The 11,662-nt window shown below is 34.1% G+C and overlaps 1 protein-coding gene across 1 annotated transcript in view; it reads right to left on the bottom strand.

Annotated features, from left to right (window-relative positions):
• Positions 1-1,969: 1,969 nt before the first annotated feature.
• The window catches only part of LOC117118415 (SH2B adapter protein 1-like), a 49,901-nt gene continuing 40,208 nt past the window's right edge, over positions 1,970-11,662 (bottom strand). The window contains exons 3-7 of the mRNA XM_033263001.1: positions 8,216-8,334; positions 7,279-7,367; positions 6,576-6,701; positions 4,808-5,007; positions 1,970-4,377 (exon numbers count right to left, since the gene is read on the bottom strand). Of these exons, the coding sequence (XP_033118892.1) occupies positions 3,991-4,377; positions 4,808-5,007; positions 6,576-6,701; positions 7,279-7,367; positions 8,216-8,334 (921 nt within the window). The 3' untranslated portion in view covers positions 1,970-3,990. The remainder of the gene's footprint in view (positions 4,378-4,807; positions 5,008-6,575; positions 6,702-7,278; positions 7,368-8,215; positions 8,335-11,662) is intronic.

Here is an 11,662-nt window from a genome sequence, read left to right as displayed (position 1 = left end):
GATTGGCAACAACACACATTTCAGCTGCCTTCAACTATACAAACATTTTCTCCGACTGATTAACACACACTATCACAAGACAAAATCCAGCTGTCCTATTGGTTCATCACATTTTTCCGGATATCTCCATTATAAATACTTTTTGTCCGTATAGCTTTTTTTAAACACATTTATTTCCAAATTGTGTACATAAAAATATCATTGCAATTACCTTCTTCTTGCAGAAAAGAAAACCAAATTACAGGGTACATCATATGGTACATGTTAAAAAATAACACATGAATTAAGTTAAAGCAGCTTATTAGTACAGTACTCACTTAAAATAAATATATGTTGCTTGGCGGATGCAGCACTTTCTAACTTAATATTCATTTTGAAATTTATTTTCATTTTGATGGGCATGTAATATTCTGCTTAGTTATATAAGCCTTACTCCTTTGCACCAGTGGCAGGTGCAAAGGACAACCCCCCTCCCGTCTGAGATCCCTGTGGGAAAAGAAGAGACTGCCATTATTTTCCGGGCATTTAGAGTTGAATTTGCACCCCAGTTGAGGTAATTGGACCTCTCCTTGGGGACCTTTGACCCCCGGACGGGGAATACATGGCGCCACTGCTGGTAAGCCTACGTACAGTACATAAGCCCGAGTGGCAGGTGCAAAGGACAACCCCCCCTACCTGTCTGAGAACCCTGTGGGAAAAGAATAGACTGCCATTATTTTCCTTGAATTTAGAGTTCAATTTGCACCCCAGTTGAGGTAATTGGAGCTCTTCTTGGGGACCTTTGACCCCCTGACGGGGAATACATGGAGTCCTGATCAGAGAATTTCTGGCGCCACTGCTGGTAAGCCCACGTACAAGTACAAACCCACACACTGGCAAAAGCCAAAGCAGTCTTAACCACCCTAAAAATTGTCCCAATTTTTGCTCAAGAAGGGTGAGGTTATACCAAAGGTAAATATATTAAAAATACACTGTCAATTTTAAGCTAAAAACAAAACTTATAAAAAATGTAATTCAGTATATGAAATTTTGTACATTGTATATTTAAGTATTAGTTATTAAATTTCAATTAATAATTTGAAATACCGTATTTATTCGAATAAACAGAATATCTTTAAGCGTGACCCCACCCAACCTGTGCCCCTTAATCTGTAACAAAATAAAGATGACATAACTCAATGAAACTATTTCAGTAAAATGAAAATTAAAAATAGATAATATATAATACATAATAAAAACAACTACAAAATATTCTATGTTATGCTGTTCAGCGTAAACACATGCTACATATTTTTACAATAACCTTTGAGTCACGGCTTAGTTTCAAGTATATAAAAACAATAAATCTGACCTATGTTAAACTGCTGACAGAACTCTGAAATGCAGAAAATAAATTTTGCCATATCATTTGTTGGTTAAAAAACAACCCACTTAAAAAGATCTTTATCATTTGATTTGTGATTACCACACGCCACTGATTATTTACGCCAAGTATGGCAAAATAATCCATATTTTTATGTCCATCATTCAAATATAATTTAGTTTAATTTCTATTCATTTTCTTCAATTGCATATCTTGACCTGTTTGTGGTTAAAAATACAATGTTTACATAACATTTGAGTATATACAGAACATTTATTAATTTTTTCTGCGAAGTGAGTCTCATGAACGACAATTCACCACAATTTTGGTAAAATTAATGTTGAAATGAAGAATATAATTTCAGTCTAATGTTAGTGCAAAATATAATTAGTCCTTTGTAATCACCGCACGACGCGCAATTATCATGGCAACTAACACGCGCGTGGGTAAATCGTCATATAAGCTGACGGTTTACGGTCTGGTTGCTATGGCTTTTGTGACATTCAGCGTGTAGGGACCTACGTGCGCCTAGAATGTCGATGCCAGAGTTGCCTTTGATGTCCCGAGATGTGCGTCCTTCTGTTTAATTGCCTTGATAATATTAACAATAATGATAATTATAATAATAGTAAAGACAGTAAAATTGAATTCATTAAAAAACAAGTTCTATTATTTCAAAAGCATGTACATCATTAGGTTGGGTGTTGGTAACACCTCTGAATGCAGCGTCGCATGCATCTTTACTGGCCGCACACAAATAGACCTTTCCGGAGTGGCAATCAAACTTGACAAACTTGACCAAGCAGAACAAGGATAGGAATACGCGCGTATCTCACAAACATGTGTTGTCCCACGCAAACACACATGCTTGCATATTTTTTTTTTACACTGTCGTTTTGTGGGATCTTGGCAACAATATCTAAGATGCAGGGCTTGGTGGGAAGGTCCATCGTACGGACTTTCGGCGTGTTTGTAAACTATTGTTCGTGTAAAAACGATTATATATATCAGTAGGAATATCTTTAGAAGTCTCTGACATTTAGCATGCATCCCGTGTAGTATTTATCTCTAATGAATCAGGTATAAGCTTATAATGTATTCTATAGTTTCATCATAGGGATGAGTGCATTTGCAAAATGGGAAAGAATTTTTTAATGGGCTGGTCCTCCTATGGGTTGAATTATTAATATTTAAAAAATTAAATACAGAAACAAAATAATAATCATTATTCAACTTCAAATAAGGAATAAATTACACTCTAATGTACAGGTTTCCCTCCAATTAAAGACCCTCCAATTGAAGACCACCTCCAATTAAAGGCCACTTTTTTGGTTGCAAAATTTAAAAATGTATCATCTTTATTATTCTAATTAGACACCAAAGCTGTTAAAGACCATGCAAACCCAGAAGTGATGTTTACAAGGCGGGACACCTGTAAAATGAATATGTTAATAAAAAAATAAAATTATGATACATTGTATGTAAATTTATGATTCTAATAACTCGAATAATCCACACAATAACTAATATACTTTTAATTTATTAACAATAGTTGGACTTGTATAATACGTCATGCAAGAAAGTCTCTATGCGCTTGGTAATTGAGCCCTTTGATATTGTGATAGTGTGAATATATAAGTTAATGTAGCCCTATAAAAACTAAACTCCTCATCCTAATATAAATTGTTTTTTATAAACTTTGTAATTAAATTCCTACATAATAAAGTCACAAGAGTACTGGCGCCAATGATGCTAATACACATATCAATTCAAATACTCTACAAAATAGTACATACTATACATATAATTAAATTTGTTATGAATGTGTTATATTTCAACAAGGAATAATTTCAGATTAAACAACTAGTGTTTCAGATTTTAAGCCGGGTGCACACTCCTATATGAAAAAATATGATCTTTTTTGCATAGGAATGTCTTACCCTGGCTGTAGCAGCTAAAACATAAATCTCCTATACAATCATAATATAAACATAGAAGATGTGTGTGAAACACATAGATGCTATTTCTTTGTATGTTGACCTATTTTATTTTAAAATAGCATAAAATTCAAGTTTTCAGGCATAATCCTAATAAAAATTAATATTTGTATATTTCATTTAAGATAATTTGAGTGGGATTGTTTTTGAGTTGTAAATGCCAAATGCTAAAAATCTGATCAAATTTTTTAAATCCATCAATTTGCATATGTTTTATTAACATAATAAATAAAGTAAAAAAATAAAAAGAAAATATCATATCAATACTTGAGAGTCTGCGACTGTATTTAACATTTAATTATTTCAAACCTGGGTATAACCAATGGATGTACAGTATTAGTTTCTTATTATATCATATGTACATACAAACTTGCTTTCGAATTCCTATTAACAAGGATTCTTTGCCAGTTTAAACCCAATACTCCATACTTTGCAGATCAAATCTGGAACAAAGATGACAACCTTAACCATGCCATCAATGCATAGAATCATATACTTCCACAGTTACAGAAAACTGGTAGAAAGGTTGGAAAATTAGAGATGAAGTGTCAACACCCCACAACATTTTTAATACCCTTCCTGCATCCCTAACAATTCATTTTCATTTAACCAATTTACATAAAAAGTCTATCATACGAATGCGTACTGGTTACGCACAGCACGCCCTCCTCTATGGTTCTCTTCCGACGGTTCAGCAGCAATGCCATTTGTCGCCATAGCCAATGGGTCGTTGATCGGCAGGAAGAAACTATCGCTGGGTGACGTGAATTCGGAACGCGGCATGCCATTAAGATTGAAAGGTACGTTGCCATCCGAGCTGCCAGCAGAGCTCGGCGTTCTGGGTCTTATTGTGTTTGGGACGTACACGGTGAGGGAAACATCTGGTTGGCTGGATCCGTCACGGCTGTCCAGTGGAATGGGATGTGTCCGGAAGTGGTCAAGCATATCAAATATGCTATCAAACCAGATGTGCGTCACTTTACATTTTCCATCTTGATCCAGCTGTAACCTTAAATGCTATAAATTAAAAGAAGAACAAAAGAAACACATATCCATTATTTCTTACAATTTAAAATTAAAAGCCAGATTTGGATAGTTTTGTTTTCGTTAGGGGGACATTATACAGTACTCATATTTTCTTGAGTAATTAAAACGAAATAAACAAAACAACGGCATTTGGTAAAATTTACATACTTTTAAAGAGTATAAAACTGTGTGTAACATAACAGAATGAAAACAAGGGACAGATTATTATTAGAATGACAAAATACATAAAGATGACAATGATATAAAATTTGAAAGAAATAGTCTGATTTATAAAATTTCTATTTAAAAAAATATAATTAAAAAAAGAGCGAGTTTAAAATGACAATTGATTATCATATAACCTATAAAATGTATTTTTGTCCTAAATAGGCAAGAAGCTAATTTTCAAATAATATCCCACCTTTGGCCTGCCATGAAAATTAAAAGTTAGGACACATTCTCCGCGCCTTGTCTCACTCTGCCGTACCAGAAACACGCCATGACTTGTGTGGCCACCTTGCAGTACTAGCATCGCCGCATCGATCCGAGACAGAGTACCATGGAACCAGGGATAGCTGGCCAGTGCATGGTCATTTTCTGGACTTACTAAGACCATACCTTCTATAAAGTACAAAGTTCAAATATATGTTACTTTAGCATTATCATATCATCAGCCATCCAAACCACAGGCCGGTTAGGCTACTGGAGGCCAGCTGTCCAAGTCAATAATTTAATAATTATAGGCTAGAAACCCATGCTACTGAAGGCCTGTGGTTTGGCCAGTAGAGGCTTATAGTTCAGCCCACTGGGGGCTGATGACTCTTCCTTCTACTAAAATATGGTAAAATATTCACATTAATAAATAATGTTTTAATTGATATCTACATCACAATGCATTCAGTTGTTGCTTTCATTTAGTGTAGTACACAATTATCAAAATAATGCAATAAACATATGCAAATTTGCATAAAATAAAAAAATAAATAAGGATTGACAAAAAACATTCTGAAAATCTTGCATTAAACATAAACCTATGTGAACATGATTTATAAGCTTGAGCGAGCCAAATGGCCGAGCGGTTAAGGCAGGGGAACCGTGACCACAGCCAACAACATTGTAACAGGTTCGCGACCGGCTCGCTCCTATAGTTCTGGTGGTGAAACAAGTCTTCTCGGATAAGGACTATAAACCATAGGCCCAGTGTACACAAATGCTCATGTGTACTTTAAAGAACCCAGTAAATCTTTCGAGATGAGTAGGGGTTACCCCGGTGTACTGGTTCACTCGGCCCCTGTCGTGGACAGATGAAAGTCCGCCGGTTTACTGGCTGCAGAGGACATGAAGTGACCCTCAGGGGAGTAGAAATTTATTGAAAAAGTGCAACATCTAGTCCGCTGCGCCTTTGATAAATCTTTGAATTGGCGCATTATAAATTATTTAATTATTATTAAATATTATTATTATTATTATTATTATTATTATCATTATTATTAATTATTATAAAAAACATAAAACTTTTTAGTGTCAATTTTATAATGCACCTTCTATTGCCAAGCATAAATGTAATGTAAATGTAAACAATTGTACATGTATTTTATATCAGAGTTTTTTATAAACAATCACATTAAAGTTCATTATAGATAATACAATTACAACAAGCATGATGCATAATTGCACATAACTTAAACAGACATAGCATTCATTTTATAGTGAGCCCTCTATTGCCAAGTTAAACATAAACTGTACTATGTATCACTGGTCTGGTTTATAAACTACAGTACTGTACAATCGCTTTTAAGTTCATTTTAAATAATATTATTAAACTGAAATATTGAGTAATAACAGTTTTAATAACAGTAATTCATTATCACAGTATATAAACTTCTAGCAAAACGAAATTTACAATTGGTTTTAACATTATATTTTAACATGCCTCAAATATTATGTTAAACATAACAACGAAAGGAACAATTCAATAAGAACAGGAAATAAACCCGCCTTCGGAGTGCCTTTTAAAGTCAGTGAATTCAAACTCGAAGGCCATGTGGTACTAACACCCAGAACAATAATTTGACATGTATGAGATATGAAAGTATATTCCGGTGGAAGTGAGGGTGTTGTATCATGATCTCAAAGCTTCCTGCAACGAATTGCCAGGCTTTGTGCAGGAAGTGATCGCATTTTCTTACCTGGAGCTGTGACAGGCGTAATGGCCTGGTCTGAGCTGGCGCTGCTCGATGCTCTTTGCTGACAAGGATCTCTCGGAGGAATATCTGGTGGCGGCGATATGTTCGGGGTTCGGTCCGGACTAGAACCTACGATTAAATGTAAATTAATCATATACAGGTCTCCCTCTATTAAAAACCCCTCCAATTAAAGATCACCTCTAATTAAAGACCACTTTTTTGTGGTCCCAAATTACCAAATGCCTTTTATTTTTGTTATTCTAATTAAAGACCAAAGCTGCTAAAGATCATAGAAACACCGGTCCCAAAAGTGGTCTTTAATTGGAGGGAGACCTGTAATAGCAGGTTGTTGACAAGATAAACACTTATTTTAATCATAACATATTGTGAATACCTTTTTGCAATCAGGATATGAAATTTTCAACCACATAAAAAAAAATCAACATTTTTTTTTTCACTTGATAAGTCAATATCAAATTGCTGAGTAAGAGAACCAACAACATATAGAACTTCAACATTAGATAAAACTTCCTTATTTTGTTGTTTTTTACATATTGAAAACATGAAATTATACAAATAAAATGCTAGTACACAGACATTACCATTACTATACTTTCATGTAAAGACAATTCTGACGGAATCCCTCCTGGGTTCAACCACCACCACCCTCACTATGAATGTGACCCTGTTGAGAATTAATACTCACCATCGTTGGGTAATTCTACAGCTAAGCTGTTTCTATTTGGTTGGGAATCCATGTGATTGTCATCAAAGGGAACAGATGGTAGCGGACGCCTAATAAAAACAATCCATTAGTAATACTATCACCCTTAAGTATCATTTAACTAAATCTTTATCGTTATTATTATAAACCATTGATCATAATTTATTTCTCATCTCAATTGTTTCCATAGTAATTTTACATATAAGACCTAAAAAAAATGAATTGTTTGTTTGCACCTCTTTTCTTAAAATGATAAAAAGGGTTAGGTGGAAAAAGTTTTTTTTTTCTTTTTTTTTTTTTAAATACTCATCCGATGGAATAAAAATAACCCACAGAGGCCTAGAATGGCAATATCTTCATCAGAAAACAACTTTAAACTAATTTGTAGGGCATCTGGAAAAAAATAAAGATAAATTCACTTACATTTTTTTTTATTTGTAAAGAAAAAAGCTAAAAAAACCTCCTTTTTTTTTAGTTTTTTTGTTTTTCTCCCCCTATTTTTTTTTTTCAGTGTGTTAGGTGCGGATGGAGGAGGGCAAACAAACAATTTGTTTTTGGCCTAATAAATAACACATACTTTTTAAATATTATGGAGGCAAATGTACTCTATAGATAGTTAGGAGTTTTGCCTTCAATGTTACTTAATGTAGATGAGATTGCTGACTGTATAAACTTTTTTTTTCTCTTTATAAACCCTGTATGCTACTATGAGATAATATCTATTATGATTTTTCAAACTGAAGTTGAAATTTAAAAATTAAGCACTTATTAAGCAATTAGTAGAGCTCCACATTGACTTATAATATCATATATTTTGTAATAGCAGACAAATAACTATTATTTCATAAAAGTAATTCATTTGGTACAAATGCTATTGAAAAATAAAATCTATGTTTTCATGTCATTGCAAGTGGATTACCTTCGATCTAGGCTACTACTCCTCCGTGCCGCCTTCATTGACTCTTGGATACTGGTGAGCCAGGACTGCATGTCCTGTATACTCTGTGCTTCCATAACAAACTCAAGATTATTCTCAGCCTGCATGGAGAAAACATTTCATAAGAAAGTTAAATTAAAAATTTTTTATAGCAAAATAATAAAATTATGATGATAAGATTCATGCAAATAACCTAAGCAATCAGCTTACGTTTACGTATAGTAGGTACATCCCGCAAAAGACTTAATGGTCTATAAGCACAGGGTAACAGGGGCTGTATGGACCAGTCCACCAGGGTAGCCCTCCCCTCCCCCCTACTCGTCTCGAAAGTACTGAGTTCTTTAAAATGCACATGAGCCAATTGTGTACACTGGGTTTATACCACCACCACCACCACCACCACTAGAACCACAGGCCAGCGTTCTGTGCGAATCAGCGCCGATATTATGGCTGTAGTTTGCAGTGCCCCTTCCTTAACCGCTCAGCCATTTGAGTCACTAAGCTATAACTATTTTAAAAAAGTACTTTTGTTGGTAGACTTGGCAATATTTGGTCCAATAGGGAAACTTAGATGTGGCACATTGACTGGGCTATGTAGACGGTACACAAGTATATTGTATTGTGTTCAAATCCCAAAGAGGATTAAATATTCATGTTTTGTTTTTTTTTTATTTCTTAGTACCATAAATTATGGTGCTAAAGAGCATGAAGTGAACTGCATTTTCAATTTATCATCATCATTTTAAAATTTTTATTCCGAAATTGATTTCAATAAACCTTTGGCCTTTACACTGGTTGATGCTGATTGCTTATGGCTAACATGTGTCGATAAAACCTTAGAGAATTAATGGAACCATGGTTACAAACAAAACCTTAATTTAAAATGCAGTAAACAACCCCGAACAGTTCATACATACTGTACTGTATAACAAAAACAAGGTAACAAACAGTGAAAATAACTAAATCTGACAAAGGAAAAAAGAATGACATAGGGTTGCGGCTTTTCACTCAGAATATTGACTCACTTGGTCTGAGGAACCTGGGTCTGCATACACCCTGGTGCTAAATCTGGGTGATTGCAGATTAATTTGAGAAAAAAATAATTAATCTATAGTAAGTTCCACTTATTGAACTACAACAAAACACTTACAACATGCATAGATGAACAGATAAATAATACATTGTGTATACTGTACAATATATAACTTCATGTGATTTACTATTATCAATTGTGTATTATGCAATACCCTAAGAAAAAAATGTGTCCTAATGGGAAAATCCAAGGGTGTAGTATACCATTTGGTCTTATAGCTCAGTTGGTAGAGTATCCGAACAGGAACTGGAAGGTCTTTGGTTCGAATTCTGATGGAGATACGTTTTTTCTCAATTTTTTTTTTTATATTATTGTGTAAATAGAAATACCAGTGGCGGATCTAGGGGAGGTTCAAGGGGTTCGGACGAATCCCCCCACCCTCCACTATGTGAAGAAACAACTAAATACTACTGGTACTGGTCCTGGCTTACTACAAAAGGCATGCTATCTACCAATTAGGCATAGTCATGTAGCAGATCGGACAAATAGGCTTAGCCCAAATAGCTTTCAATTAGATAATATTAAAAACACTGTTTATGGTTCGACGTCGTACTAATTTATATACGAAGTGCTTTCTTCAGGACTATCAGTTCATTAATTCATGGAAGAAAGACTACGTATCCAACCAGGCCTACTCAATATTGTTATAATATAATTATATATTGCCTATGCCTTTGTTTTTTTTCTCTCTCTCTCTCTCTCTCTCTCTATGTATAGGCCTAAGAATGAGATAAAAATCACCTGACCTGTTTTTAAGAGGGGAAAACCTCGAATTTTGAAGAAATAAAAGGTCATTAAAAGACACCTAATAAGTCCAGAATGCTTATTACCGGCCATCTAGAAATCAAAATTTTCCCCGGACCCCCTTTTACTTTCGGTTTTTTGGAACATTTTGAACTCCCCTCTTTCAAATCCTGGATCCGCCCCTGAATACTCAACTGGAACTTAATGTTTACAAATAATTGTAGAGTATAATTTGTGGTATCCGTCTGTCCGGACTTACAGATTATGATAAAGCATAGGTGCTTACTCTAAATAGAGAGGAAAAGTATACAGTATATAAACTAATAAAAAAAAATGTTTTTTTTTAATTTTATGTTATAATAACATATTACAGCTTGGTTTTCAAAATAATTTTTTAGAATCATAAATGACCTGTATTATATTCATAAATTACAATTAAATAACATATTTCCTGATATAACCAAACCACAACCTTTCCAAATGTTAGGCCAAATAAAAAATTTTACTAGTGTTCTCGTCCCCTCATGCATCCATTTTCTCTGCCTCACCAAATTTTTAATTTTTTTAATTTTCTTTATTTTATGAAATGGCTAACTCGCATCAGTAAAATTCCTCTCTCAATTGTTCGTGGCATGTCTAGTGCTTCTTTTATTTGCTTTCAATGTGTCTACTTGGTATAAAGTGAGAAAGTAGTAGCTGTATCCCATGGGCCATCTTGGATTTGTCATCTCAGAGTATAAAAAAAAAACGTAAAAAAAAAAAAGTGTCCTTGCATTCTATCTTTTTTTAAATTTGTTTATTTTTACTGGCCTTATGCAGTTGATAACATTAAATAGTGTTTGTTACGCTGAGCACTTACTGCGTCGCATGACAAACCTAACTCCACTCCACGAGAGCGCTAGATGCCGCACCGCTGTCTGCTGATTGCCGGTGGAAGTCTGAACGTGCATCGTTGCGATGCTTTCTTTATGGAATGGCGTTGGCCGACGACCGTCAAACGCAATGAGTACCCGGATTTAAGTTATCAGTATATGCCTACTGCTAAATATTAAATATTAAATTAAATATTAAGATTATTAATATTAAATATTAAATAGTTTTATTATGTTTAATAAACTTCCGGGTAAGGCAAGATGTTACCAAATTAAATTCAATTAAATTAGTTGACAAATTAAAACCCTCTGTGTTTTATTATTAGATTATAAATCAATTATTTCAACTAATAATATAATTTACAATTATCATATTACACTTTACATATGATTACAACAAGTTCCAATTAGTTTATGGCTATTTACACAGCACTACAGGCAAAATCAATCATGCGCAGTGCAACGACCTACACTCCTTTGAGTACAGTATTCCCATCAGCTGACATTGATATAGTACATTTGAACTCAGACACTTTACAGTTTCCGATGAATTGTATTTATCTATATAGATATCTTTTATATCAAATGTCTGGATTGCAAAAATTTCCTGTACAACAGTAGAGTTTTGAAAGATCAGAATTTCGAAACAAGTCTGGGCTTAGAAAATGTTGACACCCACCAATCCTAGCCATAACTGCATTCAAGTCTACTGTAATTGTC

The sequence above is a fragment of the Anneissia japonica genome, unplaced genomic scaffold, assembly GCF_011630105.1.
Source record: "Anneissia japonica isolate Jap-2015-1 unplaced genomic scaffold, ASM1163010v1 scaffold695_len1296351_cov181, whole genome shotgun sequence".
Taxonomy (NCBI): Eukaryota; Metazoa; Echinodermata; class Crinoidea; order Comatulida; family Comatulidae; genus Anneissia; species Anneissia japonica.
Note: the sequence above shows the minus strand (reverse complement) of the source record. Positions and strands in the feature narration are given on the sequence as shown.